General features: G+C 38.9%; 1 protein-coding gene across 1 annotated transcript; it reads right to left on the bottom strand.

Moving 5' to 3' along the window:
* Positions 1 to 1,705: 1,705 nt before the first annotated feature.
* On the bottom strand, positions 1,706 to 18,574 carry IRS4 (insulin receptor substrate 4). Its single transcript, XM_045817595.1, has 2 exons — positions 16,111 to 18,574; positions 1,706 to 4,158 (listed from the first exon to the last, which is right to left on the bottom strand). The coding sequence occupies exons 1-2, from the start codon at positions 18,572 to 18,574 to the stop codon at positions 4,154 to 4,156; spliced, it is 2,469 nt and encodes an 822-aa protein (XP_045673551.1). The 3' UTR covers positions 1,706 to 4,153.
* Between the last annotated feature and the right edge of the window lie 4,041 nt (positions 18,575 to 22,615).

The following is a 22,615-nucleotide window of genomic DNA, read 5'->3' as shown; positions in this document are numbered from 1 at the left end:
CCTAATATTTTTCTGAGCAGTCACTGAAGGTGCTTAACTAACATGTTGTACCTGAAAAGTCTTCTGTATAGGTTTTATACTTTAAAGAAAACAGTTCCCCTTAACATTCTATAGTGAGTATGTGGTTCCTTGTATGAGACTAGGGGAATGGAGAAGCTGAAATTCTGTTCACCCACTATTCAATGCACTATTCACATCTTGCCAGCCAGTGAGTTCTGATTGTTTAAGCAGCCACACTACCCATGCTATTCCATGAATTCAAACCCCATTAAGATGATAATCACTAAATGACTATAAAAATATCACATAACTTGGTAATCACAGATGTGCTTATCTGTCTTTGAGGGACTGTTTGGGATGAATAAAATATACTTGGATTATGCCCTAACAAATATAGATTGTCTCCCTTGAACTAGGGTGATTATAAAATCAACTGATCATTGAACAATATGAGTTTGAACTCTGCAGGCATGTATCCAAAAATACATATTTTTTCAATAAATACTGTAAATATATTTTCTCTTCCTTATGATTTTCTTAATTATATTTTCTCTTGCTTTATTGTAAGAATACAGAATATCATACATATAACAAACAAAAATTGTATTAATCAATTGTTTGTTATCAGTAAGTCTTTTGGTCATCAGTAGTTAAGTTTTGTGGAAGTATACATGCATTTTCAACTTCATGGGGGTTGGTGCCCCAGCCCATGTTCACAGGTCAACTCTACACACACACACACACACATATACACACATATGTATATAGATTCTAAGATGTTCTCTGTTGTTGTGGACAGTTTCTTATGACAAAGACAGTCTAACTACACCTTCCCATTGTGATATTATTTTACACATAACTGCTTGGGTGCATCAAATAAGCACAAACTGCACAATAAACTCAATTATCCGCAAATACACAATCCACATACCTTGTGTATTATGCACATGATGTAAGAACTGCCTCCCTACTCTGGGGCCCTTCTGATTCCACAGATTCCTCCCCACCACCCACTGGCCATAGGGAAAGCATTGGTTGCTAAGTTATATTTACTTTCACTGCCTCCCTGTGTGGCAAGAGTGGTAAAAGAAAGAATCATGAAGCAACTATTTTTCTAGTGTTCCTTAAAACCTTTGGTTTTTGATAAGGCTAAAAATATAATTTGCTAATATATTCTTTTTAAAAAAGATTTTATTTCTTTTTAGAGGGGGGAAGGGAGGGAGAGAGGGAGAGAAACATCGATGTGTGGTTGCCTCTCATGTGCCCCCTATTGGGGACCTGGCTCACAACCCAGGCATGTGCCCTAGACTTGGAATTGAACCTTGACCCTTTGGTTCACAACCAATGAATGCATAAATAAGTGGTAAAACAAATCAATGTTTCTTTCTCCCCCCACCTTCCTCTCTCTAAAAGTCAATTTTAATAAATTCAGTAACTTCTACTAGTATCAATTCCATATTTGGAGAATCATGAGTTGATGTATTAACTCTAACAAAAAGCCTCATTTCTAAGCATAGTGACTTTAACTGAAACCCAAAAATATCTGAACTGCTTTATTCTGAAAAAAAAAAATGCAGTCAATTCCACCATAGAGCAGAAAAATATATTTATAATGAAATAGGGACAACACTATTAAGAAAAACTGATGAGTCTACACACAAATAACTTTCATGAACACATTTATTGCAAGTAACTCTATGGCAAGGCAAGTCTGATATATATAAACACTGTACAGAGTTGCAAGATTGTCTCCCAAAACTGAAAACAAGATGTTTACAAAGAAAAGACAATATAAGAGTATTTACAAAGGAAGACAAAGCCAGGGCAACTTAAAGCAGATCTGTAAAACAGAAATACCAAATGAAATTAACTACTATAACTAAGTTTTAGGTTTTACTGGCCAAGTGAGTATTTCTGATACCAAATTAAATGTAGAGGTCACCAAAAAATATAATTTCATCATTGATTTTTCTTAACAGCAGCATAACAGTAGCTGAAAGGTAAGTGATATGTTGGTACACATATTCTAAAAAGATTCTTCCAGCACAATACTGAATAAATTAGTTGTGTCTGTAAACTAAGAAGTAGTGTTCAAAAGACTGCATATTTGTTATGCTGTATCTGTGACTATTTGTACCTATTTCTATTTGTATGTACTGTTGTGTATGAGGTTTACCATTTATTTATTCAGCAAGTATTATATTTGTGCAATACCTTGTCTGCTGGCAGCCCCTAAACCTAATATGCAAATAAAGTGGTATACCATTTTCCCCCAAATAATCTTTCTTTCCACAATTCTGAATGATTATGACTTTATACTTGAAAATAAAATGATGACAGAAGGCTTGAAAAATGGCTGCCTAAAAGACTGCAAGGTTATCCAAATGAACAAAAGCCACACTATATTATTTGATTACATTGGAAAAAAAAGAGTCTGAAGGAACTGAGGAAACTGATGCCTTAGCAGAGACCAGTAACTGGAGTAATTATTGGTACTGCAGCCACATCCTCTTCTCAGTGCCACTCACAAGGAAAATACAAAGAACCTCCCTGCCATCTCTTTGTTTGGTAGGCAAGGAGAAATAATAGATGTTAACTTGGTTCTTCAGAAAAACTAGTTTAGCAACATGTACTATAATAAGCCTGCTTGAAGACAGAAGTACACATTCAAAGACATCAAAACCTAGTGGTGAAACACTTTAGGAAAATATTACCCAATTTCAAAGTTGCACATTAAATGCAAAGCAATTCTTTTAACAGTTACAACAGGTACATCTACAATCACATGTACACAGGTACACAAGGGTGTGCATACACAAATATGTGCACACACACACTAGCACTTGCACACTTCTACAGACACTGATACTCACCTGTGGTCTGATGAGGTTTGCCAGTGATGGTACAAGTCATGAATTGCGTGTCACCACCTAACAAAGCTCTAAGTAAGTTTCAAGACCTTTGTACCTATTCTCTGTGATGACCACCTGTTAGCGTCCTGTTCCCAAAGGTCCATGTTCCTAAAATCTTCAGTTTCCATCAGAGGCAAGCAAAACCAGAAGCAGGGAGCTTGGTCTGATTTTTTTTTAATATGAGACATCTGACATAGGCTAATTGTCCAAAGAAAAACAAGGCCTTGCATTCTTTTCAGTTTAAGTTTTAGAATATTGATTGATATGTACATACTGATTTCTTAAATATGGGAAACTGATATATTTAAAAGAGCCCTGGAAATAGGAGGGGGAATGTGTGGCAAGGAAAGAGCCAAAAATAGGGGGAAAGTGAAGGGTGAAAGTGGGGAGGCCCAGAGAGGCATAAAGGGGCTTTATGAGGAGACTTTTTGAAGAACTTCTTTTATGGGGTCGAGTATAGGTTTCAAAATAGAAAAAAAAATGGTTTTGGAAATGTTCAATTGATTTGTAAGCAGAACATCACAGTGTTGTATGTGAACAAAGAGATAACCTGTTCCTCAGTTCTGCATTTACAATGTTGGAAATGCTAAACTAAGATATCAATTTAGCTGACATTTAATGTGAACAGAATGTCGCATTTTTGCTAATGGGCAATAAATGAGGTAATCTGCCCTTTGGTACTGCCTTTAAAATATTGGAAATGTCCCATTAAGATAACAGTTCAGTTGACATTTAATTCCTTGATCAAGAAATGCTTTCCATATGTACTACACAGAAAAAAATTCCAGATCCTACCTACCTTCTCATGAATATAACTTTTCTTTATCTGCTCTTGTTTAAAGAATGTTCAACTTCAAAACTAAATTTAAGTATTATACATCAATAAAATCCACATTTATACATATGTAAATAATGTTTTTGTAAAGAGAGGAGTTATGAGATGCTCTCTTTTACAGTATTTGTTTCCTTTCAAAAAAGATATATTGGGGAAGGAAACTAGAAAACTAGGACCAACTACAGAGTAAATATCCTAATTCAAAAATCACTGATTCCATAAGGCAACAGTACTAATGATCTGTGTTACGATCATTCAACCGCTACATCATCCACTTGTAGGTTTTAGAAATTCAGGTTGCTTTCTATTCAGAAGACTGAATTTTCTTTTCTTTTAGGCAGATCTGGAGTAGACAAACTCCATAAGCATCACTTTTCTTCCAAAATGTGTTTTTGTGGTGATACAATCACTCTAGAAAGAGATAATAAAACAAAAGTTAGTTACATAATTAAAGTATCAAGTGTTTTCACCTCCACCCTGTTCCAAAACAGAAGAACACAAAATCAAAATTGAACTAGTAGTTTTCGAGAGCCACAATGAGGAGACTGACTTGGTACGGACTTGCCTTACTCTGCTTACTGTCTATAACAAACACCAGTAAAGGCCCAGCAAAGACATGACCACAGTTACTGCTTTTGAACCCAGGCTGCCACTCTGACATTTGTGGTGGATATCAGCTTTGTACACATATGCATGAGCTGTTCTATTTCCTTTCACTTGGGCCAGGAAATGAACCAGGCATTGAGCAAAGATAATTTTTTTCTCTCCTACATTCTCGATTATTCCTTCACCAGATTATGTAGCACATGTCAAAGGATTCAAGCACAGCCTTGGTGATAGTATCCAGACCCACCACTGAATTTCTTCTAAAAGAGCAAAGTTATATGTGCAAAGGAGATTTGATAGAAATCCCCATCTGTGTAATAAAAAGAAATTCTGCCATTACTCTCTCGGACTTCTGCTTATTGAGAGGTTGCATAATTGGGAGTAGGGCAAAAGAAGGGTATCTGGTACATTGAAGAAAGCATTTAGCTGGAGAAGAAATGGGGATAAATGGTCAGCAAATTGATTATGGGATGCTAGTGTTATTTAAAGATCAGGTCACAAAGTACCAAGTATTCTATTTCATAACAGCCAAATTAACAGAATCAGTGGAAAGCATCCCCCAGAGTAAGCTTTGAGTACAAGATCTTGTATTAAACCACCAGTATACACTCTGCATATTCATTTTTTTATTAGAGGTTTAAAACATGTAACAGACTTGCATTTCAATGAAGCATCAAAGGTCACCATTTCTCTCCCACTTACTTGTGGGTATTAGTTATAATTCATTGCATAGGACTGTTCCTCCACATTAAAATGTTTAAAAAATAAACACCCTAGATTAGTAAAGGTACTAAGCTTTCCTGTCAGCAGTGAACTTAGGAAATTGTAGATTCTGTATATGAATCAAGTTTACATAAGATGAAAAGTGTCTATGATAGCCAAAGATTAACTGTGAGAATGAATGCATTAACAACTCAATTATCTACTGTAAAATTAGACTAACCTACTATTAAAGAATTTTACAGTTACTATCAGCTATACGTTTTTAACAGAAATTTAAGATTAGAAAGTTATTGCACCTAATTTAGTTTGCTATTTTTCTTTTCCTTTCTATTTATTTATTTTTTAATTCTCACCCAAGGACATTTTTTTCATTGCTTTTTGGAGAGAGGGAGAGAAATATCTATTTAATAGAAGGGCATTGACTGGCTGCCTCCTGAATGACTGGGGATCACATGCACCCTGGCTGGGGACTGCTGCCCCCTGGGGATCAAACCCACAACCTAGGTATGTGTCCTGATGGGGAATAAAACCTGCACTTCTTTGACTACTGGATGACTATCCAACCAACTGAGCAACACCAGCCAGGGTGCTACTGTTTCATATGAAATTATATTCACATATACAGCATACTGCATGTGCTTGAAAGAGAATTTCTCACTAATCTATATAATACAATACATTTCATATGTCTTTTCCCAGAACATACAAATTAAGCTCCATGTAACTACCCCATCAACATTATACTAAGCCTGAAATTAGAACCATTTGTTATCAGAGTTGTTTTCCTTTCTTTGTTACTATTTTTAAATGACAGAAGCTCTACTAAAAATTTGATTCCTATTTCAATTGCTTTCCAATAACACCTGCACCAGCATTGAGTGAATACTTGATAATACACTAAAATCTAGGTGGTATTATTTCAAGTTTACTTTACCAAATGTACTTGCCAACTCTTTTTTTTCTTGCAAGTACCATCAGTATTTTATTTGATACATTTATCTCCCAGTCTTTTTGGTTTATGCCTCACCATTTTTTTTATTTTATTTTAATCATTGTTCAAGTACAGTTTTCTCCCTTTTACTCCCATTCCAGCCCATCCACCCACCCAACTCTTGATTAAACATGCTAATAGAAAGTAATAATGCTTTCCAAAACCAGCTAATCACAAAGTAATTTAATTTGCTTTTGAAATGCATTATGGGAACTTGAGCCACAGATTCACCTTTATAATCCTGTTCTACTAAGACCAACATTAAAATAAGTTCACATTCCCTGAGCACATTCCAAAGAACAAAATAAGGAAGTAACTTAGAAGCTTGCCAGGTGGCAAAAGTAAGCAATTCAGGAACAGTCTGAAAAGTGAATATCAAAGAGCTGACAATCACATCTTAGTTCTGCCTTCTGTTTATTTTGATATTATTTATCAAATGTCAATGCTTTTAATCATCTGGTCTGTTTTTGATGTATTATTTCCACTTGATATGGACAGGTTATAAATAATGACCTTATTGATATCGCTACTTTCCTGTTAACCAAAGGTCTTTTCAATGACAAGTTAATTACTTCCCTTTTAACTAGAGGTATACTCTTCAAGTAATTTTTCTCTGTAGGAGAGAAAACCTCAATGGACTCTGAATGGTCAAAACATTTTCCTATTTCTGCCCTAGAATCTGGCAGGTAACATTTTCTTCTCAAAAAACAAATAAACTTTTATTTTTCAATTTGTATAATGATATAAACCTGAACATTAATCTTTAATGCAATAATAAAGCACATATGACTTTAATATCCCTGAAAATTTGTAAAATGAGTCAAGGAGGCAGTTTCTCCAGGGCATTCCAGACCTCTTTATATGAATCATAAACATCCTCTAATTACAGTTTGAAGTCCAAAACAGCAATGGTTTCTTCCCCTGACCTTGGAAAGCCAAAACTATAAGAATATATTCTCTTTCCACTTTTTTCTATCTAATTAACTTAGTTACCTTTCAACTCCAATTTTCCTACAAGTCAAAAAACATTTTTCAAGTTCTTTTGAAAATTCCTCACTGTTTATTAGTCCACATGCTATCACTGCAAACAACACAGGCAGTGGCAACCAAATAAACATTTGGAGACAAAGAAATAGAAGGAAATGAAGAGAAATGGAAGCATATGTCTCAAAGATGAATGTATAATAATACAATTATATTATTTAACTCAGCATTGCCTTGGGCTTGTATTAATATATAGTTTATTTTTTCCCAATAAGAACGGATTATCATACTTTTCTGAGTCCTGTATATAAATGTATAGGAGGATGTTTCTCTAAGACTTGATAAAAATTCAAGTGCTATCTTTCAAGAATGAATATTTGCAATAATTGCTGCTAGTCTTTCCAATGACAATCATACCAGACTATTGTCTCCTTCATAGATCAGAACATCAAATATGCTCCTTCCCATGATGACAACAAGTTTGTGACAGATTAGACAATAGAATCTATAAGGAAATGGATGACACTTGTAAACCCCCATCTCCTCAAAGGTCAGCTCAATTGTTTCACATCTGCCCTTCACTAGCATGACCTGGACCACATATATATATTCATTCCAGCCTTGATTATCTGGATACAAACTAGTTGGGGATCAGCTACGGATTTTCATTTCAGGTCACTAGCTCCCAATGCACACTTAGGCTACTTTACTTTCCTGCCTAGTTACTGCAGACCTAAAGAATGCAAGTTACCAGAATTCTAATACAAGCAGTCTCCAATTTACAAAAGAGGTATATTCCAAGCCTCCTTGTTTAGTTGAAACTCAAAATAAATTATACCATAGAAACAAGGTTACAAATAAATAGTGAATAGATTCATAGCTTCATCTACACATGCCTATATTAAACCTATGCATTTCCTGAACTAACAAGAGGAACTACTTTGACTACATTCAACCAGCACTTATAACATCATTTCTGTGGGAAGACATATTTGAAGTTTCAACTTGGGACTCCAAGGAAACATCTCTTCTACCCATGGCAATAGGAACAAGCTGCTGAAATAACTGGGGGCAAGGCAGCAGTGGAAATTATGGTAAGAGTTTCATTCACTATTAGGACTCTTTCATGGGGTGGGGATTAGGGTTCTGAGGGTGAGGACTGTGTTGTTATGCCTTCAAGGCTGGAGGCACAACTTATGAAAAAGCAGGAGTTAAAAATCACATTCATTGTTCAAATTTTCAAGCACCTTGGGTGTGCATGTGAATAATTTTCAAGACACATTTAAAGATAGAGACTTCACTGATATTCTAAGTTTCAAGTCTACAAATAGGAAATTATTAATCATACAGAGGTAAATTATATAAATCATGAAAACTAGCTAAAGTGACTATAATTTATGGAGAATTAAATATTCAGTAAAACCAGAAGGCTTGGCTAACATCAACGATAGTGTGATCAATCCAACCATGAAAATAGCTTTCAAAACTTGTGGAATTGGTGTCAGTAATTAGGAGAAAGTCCTAGAGACAAAGTCACACTCTGGGCATGGCTGTATCACTGGTGCTCTCAGCAATACAGAGGCCAATGGTATGGGCAAACAGGGACATCACAAAACATGACTTGGAGCTGCACTCTGTGTTTTCAAAACATTGTATTCTGCTTACATTTTCATTGTAAACTATACATTAAGTATGATATATAATAAAATTTGTTTAAGTTAGTAAAAAAAAAAGCTTTAAACACTGGCCCACCTGCCTCAGTGCCAGCAAGCAAGAGTAGAGCAGGCAGCATAGCATTGGACCTGTAGGACAAGGAGCCCTGCAGAGAATGTTGTTTTTGCAGGCTGTGAAATAAAAAGCAAACAATATTTGGGCAAAATGAGTCTTCTGCAGGTCCTGTGGGACTCTCAGAGTGGCTGTTATGCTTTCAGCCAGTGGGAGACCAGGAAAGGGCATGTTATCCTGAAATTAGGGACACAAGTCATGCCAAGAGCACATAAGGGTAAGATGTAATAAAACCAATGCAACCTTCACCGATAAGAAAGGGGTGTCAGGAAGCTAGAGAAAAATAGCAATAACTTTCTCATTTCACAAAATAAATATCTAAGTACACATTTTCTGTTAATTCTAAAATGAATTAACTCCTCACCCAGAAATTGTAAAGTATCCTTTAAAAGAAGGTAAACCTGGAGGAGGGAGAGGGTAATGGGGGATTATAGGGAAAAGGCCATCAAGGAACATGTATAAAGGACACATGGACAAAGCCAAAGAGGGTAGGTTCAAGGGTGGGAGGCAGGGGTGGGTGGGGCAGGGGGGCATAGTGGGGTGAAAATGGAGACAACTGTATTTGAACAACAACAAAAAAGGATATAAAACAATAACATGAAATAGGGTATATGTCTACATTTTTAAAAAAATATTTACAAATTCCCTGTTTCTCAAGTGTTTAGTCTACATTGCCAAAAGATGTAAATGTAAAACCATAACTGCATAACCAATAACCAATGCAGAATTGCTAGAGAATATATTTTAAATTCATATGGCAGGCACATTATCTTGGCAATTTTATCAATAACTTTAAAAGTAACAATCTGATAGTGTGGTAAAAACTGAGTGTGTGGTAATATATTCATGACATAATTATAAAAACTGGCCTTTTTCAGCTCTCATTTCTCACTCAAGACCAAGCAATGTGTTCCAGTAAATGATCCTCACCATCTAAGAGCCTGGCAACACCTTTTAGCCAAAATACACTGGGAGCTTTAATTCAGCATTTTACAAAAGCTACTTTCCAATATTGTCAATAAAATGTCTGGGCTATTTTTATATACTTAAATCATCAAAAAGATGATAAACAATATGCTTTAATTTTAAACAAGGATTTTTATGTCCCCAGGAGAGGACCTGATTTTCAAGGCTTCTAAAATCTACCAGCCTGACTGCCAAAAGCAAATTTACTTTTTAAACAAATAAATAACATCTACTTCTACAGCACTTTTTTCCCCACCTGCTCACTTTATCCTGTTTTTGCCCACTGTGATTGTTTAGATTATAATATCAGCTTTTATACATATGGAAAAATAAAATTAAAATAATTTTGTTGGGGGAAATAATTGGAACAATTGTAAAACATAAAGATTTAAAAATAAAATAATAAAAAAACCAAAATACTTTTGTTATAACTGGCGATGTCAATAAATTATTAGAGAAACCAAAGATGCCCACCTTCAGTTAAGGACATGATCATTAATGGACATTTACTGAATGCATCCTAATTATACTTTTCTTCCATTCAGTGTTTCCATGGGATCCAAATAGATACACACACTATTTCTGTTTCAGAAAGTTATTTTATTCTAAGTGCCATGGCCAACAGTTCAATGTAATGAAAGTTACCCAAGCTCTGGCAGGCGGTTCACAGTTATAACACTGTGAATGAATTACTTACCAAAAAATTGTGACTACCAAATTCACAAAAACTTGTAATTTTTCCCCATCCTTGACTATATAGTTATCTTTCATCAATAGGAAAATAACGGATTGAACATATGATTGAAGGGCAGAGTAATGTGCTGCATGGAGCAATGGGTTTAAAATCAGATGTATGGGTTTGATTTTCAGCTCTGTCACTAACCTGTTTGAAATTCTTAATACCAGCTTCAGTTCCAGTACCCACTGTCCCTAAGTAAAATAATGAATGTGAATGCACTTTGCAAATTATAAGGTAGTTTGTAACTGTAAAGCATTCCCTCAATCAACAAGTTGAGAATTTAACAGTCCCTTTTAAATCACACACAATATTCCATATTTCTCCTTGTACTGGTTATCTTCATCTATTCCAACACAGAAAAATTGGGGGTCACTCTAAGAAGCCCAAATTTATTCCCACAATAGATCATTATCAATGATTCAAGCATTTTAGTTCATGTTTGGCAATTAAAGAAGGGAAAAGAAAACAAGAGACCTTATTTGAGTTTTTATGCATGTTTGATATTCTGCTCTGGTCAATTAAAGTTCTAGTCCTTGCTTGAAAATGTTTTGCTGGTAACCCAAATTTTTACCCTGGAAAGTGTCACTGTTAGAATGAACACAAATGAATAATGTTTGCCAACAATTTTAGTTAACTTTAATTGAATTAATTCCTCTTTAGTCGTTATAGGTTAAATATCCCTACAACAAACGCCTGTCAATTTTTTTTGGGGGGGGGGGGAGGCAAATGTTGCCAAAAATAAGTGACCCATAATGGTGACAGAGAAATCTCTGATATATGGGAACTTTAGTAATTTATAATAAGTCCAATGCAACACAATTTGCTCTCACCACCTATAATTTATGATAAGAATTTGGCAATAATACACTGAAAAGAAGCTTACACTTCCTTCATGTTAATAAGTGTCTAAAATTTCAAAAGGTAGTTATTATAATTTTCCTTGTTTTTGAATACCAAGTGTTATCATAACATTGCAAATTGGGCTAACCAATTCTCTCACTTCTCCCACAGCTGTCCTTATCCACCTATCCCTATAATTGAAAACTCAGTGAATTTGTCACTTTAAGTCATTTCAAATTCTACACGAGATATAGCAATAAAAAAGGGCAAAAATTCATGTGGCCAAGAGTTAGACTAAACCATATAAGAAACTACATTCACCTCCTACATGCTAATGCTCATAACCCATGTGTATAAAATGTGAACACTTCACACTTTTTAAATTACTTCATTTATAAAATGGTCAAGTTCAGGTCATATTTCTGGGTGATTTTTTTCTAATAGTCTTGAACAAAGCACCTATTTATATGCAATGTGATTGTGGGTAAATATTATATCTTAATTTTGTGTTACATGAACAAAGCTATAGTCTCTAGACTGCCTTATAGTCTCAACACATTTAGCATATGTTCGAAACAGATCCCAACTATAAGAATCCCAACTCTGAATAACCATATAAAGCACATTAAATGAAAGTAAAAACTAGCTGAAAAGTGGATTTTGAGAACAAAGAACTTGAATTTAGCTTTGAGTTTCCAAAGGAAGTAACAGTAACAACAATGATAATAGTTATATAATAATTCATGTACAACACTTTACTATGTGCCAGATACTGTTTTAAGCACTAGCCATAAATTAAAATCACCCTTGAGATACATAACTGCTAATGAAGACTGTGCTTTTATTCCTTCATTAAAGCTTTTTAAAAATATATTTATTTTTTTAGAGAGAGGGAAAGGGAGAGAGAAAGAGAGGGAGAGAAATATCAATCGCCCCTAACTGGGGACCTGGTTCACAATCCAGGCATGTGCCCTGACTGGGAATTAAACTGGCAACCTTTTTGGTTTGCAGGCCAGTTGTCATTCCACTGAGCCACACCAGACAGGGCGTTTTTTTGTTTGCTTTCTAACATGAACCACATTTTTTAATGTTTGATAGAAAGGTGAAGAGAAAGCAAAAATAGATGAAAATTATTCCACAGCTTTATATTCAAAACACATCAGAATTAACTAGCCTGTTATTCACAGATAATATTCTACCATATTAACTTACATTGAAATGGTAGGAAGTCAATTCCTGCAGTGAGTTCTTTCTATCCTCCTTTTAAATAGCTCAGTAAATTATGTCCCTAAATTATCCTGAGGACCAACAATTTTTACAGGAAAATAAATTAAACTGTTGAAACTTTGCATTAATATTAATCCAACAACAAAATAAAAATATATTTGTAAAGTGCTTTAAAGTTCCAAAGTGCTTCTACATACATTCTTGTGTTTCAACCTAAGCTCCAACTTCTCTGTGAAACACAGCCTGCTTGCTGTAGTCATTCAATAAAAGTAAAGTTAGGAATTTCCTCAATGAACAATATATTTAGAGAACATTAAATCTTTAAAATAGCTACAAAGTCATGTGAAGTTATTTATAAATCAGTAACCTATGCTAAAATAATGATAATTGAATCTATATAATCCTTGGGAAGTCAGGATTTACTTAAGAAGATTTCAATAATTTTAATCCTTACTGAAACAGAAAACTATTGGAAAATATAGATAAACCTCTATGAAAACTTGATCTTTCCAAAATACCACAGGGACACAGGTAGCTATGGAACACCTACACCAGTATCATAAAGGGTGTCTTCAGCAGTTAGGCTCAAACAATAACTTGAGACCAATTTTCAGATGTACTTTAGAGAATAAAATAGATCTGTTCCTGAAAAGCTGATTATGATTTAAATTCTTGAAAATAGAATTTATACTTCAAATGCATGGCTTGTGTAATAGGGATGATCATGTTTGTGCATGTGCATGGAGAGGGGCTCAAATTTAAAGGACATCTGAATGGAATCCTCTGGCAAGCCAAAGCATCCTTTTGTCCTTTTAATGATCACTCCTTAATGTGTCTGTGCTGCAAATGTGAGTATTTGTATGGCAAATTCTCTAAAGTAGGGGGAGAAGGGGTGGGGGTGTTACACCTGAACTAAATAGGAAGCTTGTTAGGTGTCTGTTGTGATCAGTCCGTGACTTGTTCTGCCTGATTAAGCACAGTGGGCCAATCACAAAAGAGATCCAATCACAAAAGCATTCCAGAAAGCAAGCAAAGCAAAAACATTCACTAAACTGACTACTGGAATGAAAACTGCTGCAGTTCACCCCTTTCCTTCATTGGGAAAGCACATTCCACTAAAGAGGGAAGGCACTTGAGACTATAGAGACATCACCTTCTGAAATCATTTCTTCAGAATGTCTCCAGACACACTGATAACAACCTTGCACAATGTACACAGATTTACTCAAAGTCTTATTTTCAACTCTAACAGTTCCTACTCTTCCTTATTTCTTCCTTAGGAAAAGTAACCCTTTTAAAAATCTTCACTGTTGCCAGGTAGGCTGCCCTTAAGGTCAGGTCTTCCTCTAGCCTTATTATCTTGCTTTCCTGGATTTCCCAAAAGACACACCAATTAAATGTTTTAAACACTTTTTAAACCTTTGAAATAATATTCATACCCATTATAAACTTTCACTGTATCCTTTGGGGAGAGTTACACGAAGAAAAAAAAAAGCACAGAGAAGGTGACTTGCCTGTCAGTAATAGAGGCAATTTGTTCTCTGTGTAAAAACAAAACAAATCAACACAAAAACACATTCTGGAGCCAAATATGTTCTTCTCTTAATCACTTGTTGTTTTGAATTATTTATGCTTTGTGCTCCCCAGACATTTATGGTAACAACTGAGATTTAATCTTCTTGGTAAATCATAGTAAACTAGCATAAGGATGACTGCTTTTTAAAAAGTAACTTTCAGGGAAGAAAGTCATTCTCTCCTAAATGCTAACAGTTGATTATTACTCCTCAATATTCTGTGTTCCTATTAAAACTCCTGCAATTAACTACGGGTATTTGTAGAAAAACACCTTTTACTTGTTGATTTGAAAATGAGTTCATGAGATTCAGTTCAAGGTGTCCTGTTTGCATAAATCCTTAAGCGTAGGGGAAGGATGTTTGAAAGCATCACAAGTGATAATCGGTACTTTCCAGATAAAGAAACAATGATTGGATTAAACTTAAGTTTTTCTGTAAACATCAGAGAGTATTACATGCATAATTAAAACTGAATTCTATTTTCCATGCTAAATAGGCATCAGCTAATGAAATATTAACTCACTTTTCCTTAACACCGTAGACATAGTAGCGCATTGATTCATTAAGCAATAACCATCAACTTTAGGGAAATTCATTCTAAAATTACAAACCTCTTTGGGGAGAGTCGAACTACTTGTCCTCAGGTCTGGCAAAGTCATTTCTCAAGTAAGTGTTGTTGTCATCAGAATCTTCTCTTTCTGGGGGTCTCGGCACTCCACGGCGAGGTGGTGGGGTGCGAGCCGCAGCTGCGGCCATAGCCCCACCAGCCTCATTCTCACCTCCAGCAAGATCTGCAGCAGGGTTTGGGGCTCTAGGGTTCGAGCCACCGGCAGCAACCTGGGCACCCCTTACAGCTTCAGCACTAGCAGCATTAGCAACAGGTTGGAACCAGCGGACGCAAGCAAAGTTAAATCCAGCAGCAGCCTCAAAGCCTGCAGCGGCTGCGCCTAAACCCGGAGCTGCAGCTAGGGCGGAGGCGGTGGCTAAAGCACGGCCCACAGCTAAGGTTGGCTCAAGGACCACAGTGGGGGCCAAGGCTAAAGAGGCGTACAGGTCTCTCTCCAGGCACTCTGTTGGGAAAGCCGAGACAGCAGCTCTGGCGGAAGTAAAGAAAGTTTGCGAACAGCTTTGTGGGTGCCTTCTCTCTAGCTTTTCTTCCTGCAGTAGCCTAGCTACAGTTGGTAGTTCGGAGCAGTGGCTAGAGAAGAGAGAAATGTCCATACAGCACTCAGAAAATGGGTCGACCACATAGATTCGACCTGTTTCGGCATCATAGCAAATGGCATGCTCAGCAAAAGGCAAGGCTGGTGTCATTGCTGGGTTGAACATAACTTCAATGTACTCACACACTTCCTCATTAGCACTGCTACCTGTAGCACTGGTAAAAAGAGGCAAAAGTGGCCACCTAGCACCGTCCAGAGAGAAGCGGTTGGCACCTGGAATAGCTCGTAAAATATTTGAGAGGACATTTGCTGGATTTCGAAATGGCACTCTGAACTCATTATTCATGTAATGAGAAAAGGCTGACTGTCTGGGGTTAGCAATTATGCCCCATGAATGTGGAAGTCCTTGAGTAAAAGGGACTGGCATATTGCTACTTCTTTTAGTGAAGTCAGTGTTGACACAGCCACTAGAGTTGTCAGCCTCTCTCTGCTCATGTGTGGGCTTTTGTGGTTTTGGCTTGACTTTATTTCCTTTTGTAATAAAAGAAAGTCGGTTAGGTCTCTTAACCTTGTCCTTGGGGGACCCATCATCTGAAGACTTTGAAGATGACCCCCAATCTCCAGGCTTTGAGAATGACTGAAGGGCAGCTTCAAAGCCTTCAATGGAAGGCTTTGAAGTTACATATTTGGGGCCCCTGATAGATGATGCTTCTTTATCTAGGCCTTTCCCCAGAAGTTTTCCAGATAACACTGGCACATACTCACCGTGGTCACTCTGTTCCAACAGGGAGCCATGAAAAGGATTTGGCAGAGAGAAGCAGGAGCTCCAACTTTTGGAGGAAAAGTCTCCCTCAGGATTTCTGGGGTTTTTGAGAATTTCAACGGCTCCAGGAGCCATAAACATGTAATCACTGTCACTCTCATTGTCCTTAGAGTCACCCTCTTTATCAGGATCAGGTGTTTTTGGAGGACGTGAGGCAGGTGGTGGGATTACTCTGGGAAACATCATCATGTACCCTCTTGAATCTTCAAAAGAGGGTTGAGACTGGCACTTTCTTGAAGTAAAAACATTTTGAGGAGCCATTGGCATATAATCACTAAAGCTTTCAAGAGGGGCAGCCACCCCAGGCCTCATTGGCACATACGGGTCTTCCTCATCTTCAACAGAAGTTCTGGCTCTCTGGGGGCCACAAGCTGCACCTTCTGGAGTCTCTGCATATTTGACTTCTTTGGCTACTTTGCGTTCTTTTGCAACTGCTCTGTCAGTACAAGAGTAAACTTGGAATCTTCCCCCAGATTTCCCTTTTCCACCAGTTGCTCCAGATGGCTGGGATGGAGATGGAGGTGGAGGTGGTGGAGGTGGTGGCATTTGCTGTTGCTTGTTTTGAATAATTTTGCCCAAATAAGATAGTTTCTTCAGAGATTTTTTACATTCAACATTGCCATCAGAGCCTTTCCCACTTCCTGAGCTTTTGCCCCCTCCAGACTTCATGCCACCACCTGATCCATGGCCATCTCCTGGTCCCTGGCCACTGCCTGAGCCATGCCCACCACTGGCTCCCTGGCCACTGCCTGAACTGTGCCCACCTGTGGGGCCTTGGCCATCTCCTGAGCACTGGTTTCCTCCTGTACCCTGGCCCCCTGAGCCTTTGCTACTTGAAATTTGACTACCACCTGAGCCCTGGCCACCTCCAGAGCCCTGCCCCCTGCCTAAGCACTGGTTTCCTCCTGACCCCTGGCCAACTCTTGAGCCCCAGTTGCTCATGGGCATGTAGTTGCCTGTGTTTCCTTCCTGACCCTCTTGGCCTTGAGGATTGCCTTTTCCCACAGAACTGCCAGAACCAGAACCAGATGCTTTAGAAAACAGGCAAGCTCTGTCGCTGGGGGCTTCTGTGGGCTGCAGGGCAAGCACGGGACTGGGTGATAGGGGCCAAAAAAACCTGGCTGGCACTGAAATCGGTCTTCTGGACCTGCACGGTCTGGCCAGGTGCAGTTTTCTTTGCCTGGAGTGGGGCATAGGCTCACGGGGTGTTATGTAGCGCCTGGTGAGGATCATCTCATCTTCCCCATCACCCATGGCCCTGAGGTGGCAAAACTGCTTAAAGCGGGACCTTCTGAGCCAGCCGCCAGGTTCGAGTGGCATCATGTCCAGATGCCTACTAGTGGACAGCAGGGTTAACAGGTGGGCCCTGATGCTGACGCTGTAGGTGCGGCAGCGGGCTCTGTATTCATCTGCACATAAGGCTCTCATCTTCTCCAAAAAGAGCTCATGCATGTTTTGAGCCACTACACAGTCATCAACCTGCATCCAGAGTTCCCCCGGACCGATTACTGTGGACCTGCCTACTTCTAAGAAGAAATACTGTTCGGAGTGCCCGCAGCGACGGATGCTCAGGAGCTGGACAACCACGCTCGCCACTTCGGTATTCAGCCTCACAAACACAACCTCCTCATCAGTAAGACAGAGTCGGAACACGCCGCTCAGCTCTTTTCTATGCCCCAGCCCCCTGGGTTTGACTATTACTTGCCACACATCTTTGTAGAAGGGTGGCTCCACAACCGCTGTGGCGGCCAGCACCGCGGGCTCTCTACCTGGCTGCACGCTGGGCATGCCATAGTAGCAGCGTTTGCTCTGGAGGATGAGGCGGCTGAGCAGCAAGTACCAGCTCTCTTGCTCTGACTCGTTCTCGGCTACCATAGCAAAGTACTCGTCCTGGGTGAAAAGAGCGATGAGGTGTTGGTACCTTGCATCCGCTCGCTGGCTCACCGAGAAGCACTGGTACAGGGTGATCACGCGCCGAGGTGGGATGGGCGGGGGGACCACAGCACCCGAGGCTGACGCTGGTGCTGCAGCCGCCGCTGTGCGGACACTGTGCCGGAACTTCCTGGCATTTTCATAGTATTCCAGCCGAGCTGGGGCATCTGCGGTCTCGAGTTTGAGTACGAAGTAGCGCCTGTGCCCATGCTTCTGCTTCCGCAGGTACCCACGTTTACAGACTTCCTCGCCTACGGGAAGGTCCTCCTCATCGGACTCGGAGTGTGACCGGGAGCCAGTGGTAGTGGAGAGCCACATGGCTCCCGGACAAGACAACCCGGTCCCAATGAGTGCGGTTGGGGTTCCCAAGGAAAGAAGTGGGGTGGTCGCCACCGCAGCTAGAGCTGCTGTTGTAGTCCCTGGTGCAGTTCTCAGTCTCCTCACTCGGTCTGGAACCAAGGAGCAACTCGCCATGGTGATGCACAATGGTTTTAAGGTGAGTAAAGGGTGGGGGGGGTGGTTCTGGGGAGGGAGGGCTTGGGTAGAAGAGGGCGTCTACCCTGGACCGCCCGCCCAGCCCTCCCGCCTCAGCCCTCACCCACTCCACTCCCAACACTCAGCGGAGGGCAAAACCACACGTGACCGCAGCCTCATGCGCTGGCCGCTTATGCTCCAGCTACCAGTGCAGTGGTGGGGCGCAAGCTGCAGCCAACAGAAGTATACATGGGAGGGGACGGCAGGCTTGAGAGGTGGGCCACCTCCAACCCAGCCTAGACTGTCTATGTGAATCTCCTGGCCTGTGGGTCCCCAGGGGACCTATGAGGGGAGGCAGGGCCTCTGGGCAAGCCGGCCCTAACAAGGAGTCCTCGAAGGCACAGAAGGGCGGGAGAACGCCAGGAGGGGCGGGGGAGAAAGTGACTGGTGGTCCGGTCAGGGTGGCAGCGCCACTGCCCAAGCTCTATTGGCTGCAGGATGCTAGAGGTTGTAGGAGGGAGCAGAGTGCAACCGCATAGGGCAGAGCGCAGGCAGGAGAGCTGGCACAGAAGCAGAAGGGGTGGGCAGGGCAGGGGAGAATAATGGAGGAAAATGGGGACAGCTGTAATTGAACAACAAGAAAAACAATTTTAAAAATAAATGAAATAAAAGTGAAAAAAAAAAAGAAGCAGGAGGGTTTGTTTATCTGGGAAATGGGAGCCAGGTGAAACTGTTGCAAGGTTCTCATTGGATAGGGTGGGGGACCAATGGAAGTGTCTGGCAGAAAGGCAGCCCTGAATTAATTAGTTTGGGGGGTAGGAGAGGAGTTTAGAGTGAGGGGGCGTGTCTTGGGTGGTGGTGTGAGCTCCGCCTTCTGGTTGTCGCGCATTCAGGCTGTAAACAACCCTTTCCAAGTAGCTGTTAATGGTAGTAATAAACTCGTGTAAATCCATGAGCCTCGGTGACCAGGGAACAGAACCGAGAGCCCTCTTTTTCTCCTTGTCCTTCACATAAATTCTCTATTTCCTGTCACAGTCTGGCTGCTCATGGTGAGCACCCTGTGAGTCTTGGGAGAAAGTGTGGGCATCTCCTTGGAAACGTGTTAATGACCAGGGCTTTCAGAGCTGCTGCCCACCGCACTGCAGGCACTCCTGAGCCTGCTCCAGCTCTGACAAAAGCCCGCGGCTCAAGGCATAGGCATAACAGTGATGCCTTAGAAATTAGTATAATCTTTAATCAGAGCCCATTTCAAGCCCAGGAAATGCAGGTTGGCTAAAAGATGGTGTTTCTGGCTCTTTGATTAATGGTGACTGAAAGCACAAATTTGGGGACCTGCAAAGTATACAGCCATGTTGAAAAAAAAATCAGACTCGAATCTTACTGAAAAACACCAGTGTTGAGCTGGCGTGGTATTTTCCCGCGGGAGATGCTTTGAAAGGCGCCTTTAAGAGAATTTCACAATAAGTTTTTCTTTCCTTGAGTGAAGCCGAAAAACTTTAGAAGAAAAGCTTCTACCTAGAACAAAGGATCATACCAAATACATATCATAGAATATATTTCACAACCCTCAAGTCAAGAAAAGATTTTTGCCGAATTTCAGTGTACAACTTGACACTACAAAAATAAGAACTACTGCATCCCACATTTCTGGAAAAACTGCTAGAGTGTAAGTGCAACCTCCTGAAGTGTTTCTCAGTCTTCCATTCTCTCCTCCCCTCTCTATTTGTTTTTCACTAGGATTTTTGGAAATGTGTTGATATTACATTAAAATGTCAAAGGAGTGACCACTATCACAAAGACCCAACTGGGCTCAGGGAATAGGGTGGGGTGTGAGACATGGTATTCCTTTCTAAAAGTATAAAATGTTGGTTCATCTTTGCCGTAGAGTAGATGCTGCCAAGGATATTATTTATAAAATATAAAAGTAAACTAGGCAATGTATGCATCATAAAATAAACCCCATCTCTGCCCTCTTAAGAATTTGTTCTCTGTTGGAAACAGAATCACAATAAACATATTTCAATGAATGGTTTCTTTCCAATACTCCCATTCAGTGAGAAAGAAATTGGTTTTGGTCATCCCTGAAATATTAGAAACAATCATAACATTCTCTCTGCTGCCACAGGTGTGTAAGGACAGTATATTCACAGATGCTAAAAGCAGCCATGATTTCTGAAAAAGGCTAGAGACAGAATGAATGTGGATGCAGAGGAAGCCGTGACTGGAGCTGCTGCCTACATGTTTCAGCTGTCTAGTCACATAGGTAGAAGATTCCCTACACTCATAACTAAAATGATAATGGATAAAATAATTAAAGATGTTAATAATAGATATGATATTTCACAAGTCTTTCCAAACACAAGGGTTTGCTTTTGATAGATATGTTTTAAAAACAAGGTAATGCATTTGCAAGTACTTTGAGTAAAAACATGACATTTTAAAATTTATTGAAAAACATTAAATGGTATGTTATGTAAAATTTGGAAAATACTGAAAACAATGGCTTTTAAAATCCTCAGGTTTTTATAGAATTTTTCATATAGAGTGGTAGGCTTACAATGTATATATATGATATTGCATCTTGTTCTTTTCCCTTATATAACATGTCCCCACAGTTTTACTGATGAACCTAAACATCATTTAAAATGCAGCAAAGTATTCCCAGCAGCTGTGTATTAGTGCACTTAATCATCCCTCTGCTTTGAGTTTATTCATGTTGTTTGTATTTTTTCAATATTGTAAGTAATGCTGCAATGAACATCGTGTACCTATTGCTTGTTTTAATGCTTAGAATTATTCCTTTCAGATGGGAACCAAGGGATGGAATTACTGATTTAAAGGGTATAACTATTTGATGCATTATTTTAAAAATATATTGTATCACTTTTCCCTGTCACCACACTGATGGCCAGATTGAGCATTCCTGTTTTCTAAAAATTCACTGAAAGTGTATATCAAATGGTATTCCACTGTTCTTTTCATTTGCATTTTTGCTTACTAGTGAGTTAAAAACACACACACACGTATATATATATTTGCTGACAATAGATTATCTTGTGTTTCATGTTCTTTACCTTACCTATTGAATTCTTAGTGTTATTTCTGGTTATGTGTGACTTGTTTACATAATAAAGATTTTACAACTTTTTTTTTGTTGTTGCAAGTTTTTTCCCAGTCTGTTGATTAAAAACAACACATTTAAACTTGATTATCTTCTATTTTGAAAGATGTGTAAATTTGGCAAAGTGAGGTTTGTAGTGCAGTTTAGAAGGGAGCTATTGACAAACACAAATGTCACTATGATCATTTCCAACCTTCTTTTAAACTACCATATGTTTAAGTTTATATGCTATTGTAAAGAGAAAACTTTGTTCTCATATCAGCAAACTATAAAAGTGCATCTAAACTTGTTAATGTATGTATCACTCTTAAACAATACTTTGTAAGACATTCTCTACTTTAGGGTCGACCTCTAGGACTAAATAATGTATTTTAAAAAGAAGTATGAAAATAATTTTAAACAATTTCAGTGAAGGATTAACAATGCTGGTAATTTGTACTCAAAGTTTATTATTATGCTGCAACAAAATGGAATTAGAGATGCAGTGAGATGTTTCCTAGAGGGATTTTACTTTGTATATCTCCTATAATAGAAAAGAACTGGGCAAATATTAGTACTTTAAAACAGGGAGAATGTGTAGGTAGAATAACCTTATTTTCTTTACATAGGTTAACCAAATTTCAGTTCTAAAATTTGTCCAACACTGAAGCTGGAAGATACCATCATTACTGAATTGTACCAGGTGGTACAGCTTGTCTGACATGTATTTAAACTTTAATCTTCCTGGGTAACTTAATGATATAAGTCAGGTTTCCTTGGACAAAATAAAGTGGAGGGCTCAGACAGACATCTAGATGGTGTAGGCAAAAAGTCCAGACTTTGTATCTGGGCTGAACTCACCAGAAGGTTGCTTTAATGTTCTACTCTTTGGTTATAGAGTCCTCTTAATCTTTATTTGTTTGTTTGTTTGTTTGTTTTTA

Source organism: Phyllostomus hastatus, unplaced genomic scaffold, assembly GCF_019186645.2.
Source record: "Phyllostomus hastatus isolate PE091 unplaced genomic scaffold, TTU_PhHast_1.1 phas_scaffold_28, whole genome shotgun sequence".
Taxonomy (NCBI): Eukaryota; Metazoa; Chordata; class Mammalia; order Chiroptera; family Phyllostomidae; genus Phyllostomus; species Phyllostomus hastatus.
Note: the sequence above shows the minus strand (reverse complement) of the source record. Positions and strands in the feature narration are given on the sequence as shown.

What these genes read in the sequence shown, in the direction of transcription:
- IRS4 (XM_045817595.1), bottom strand. Translation starts at nt 18,574, where the DNA reads ATGGCGAGTTGCTCCTTGGTTCCAGACCGAGTGAGGAGACTGAGAACT.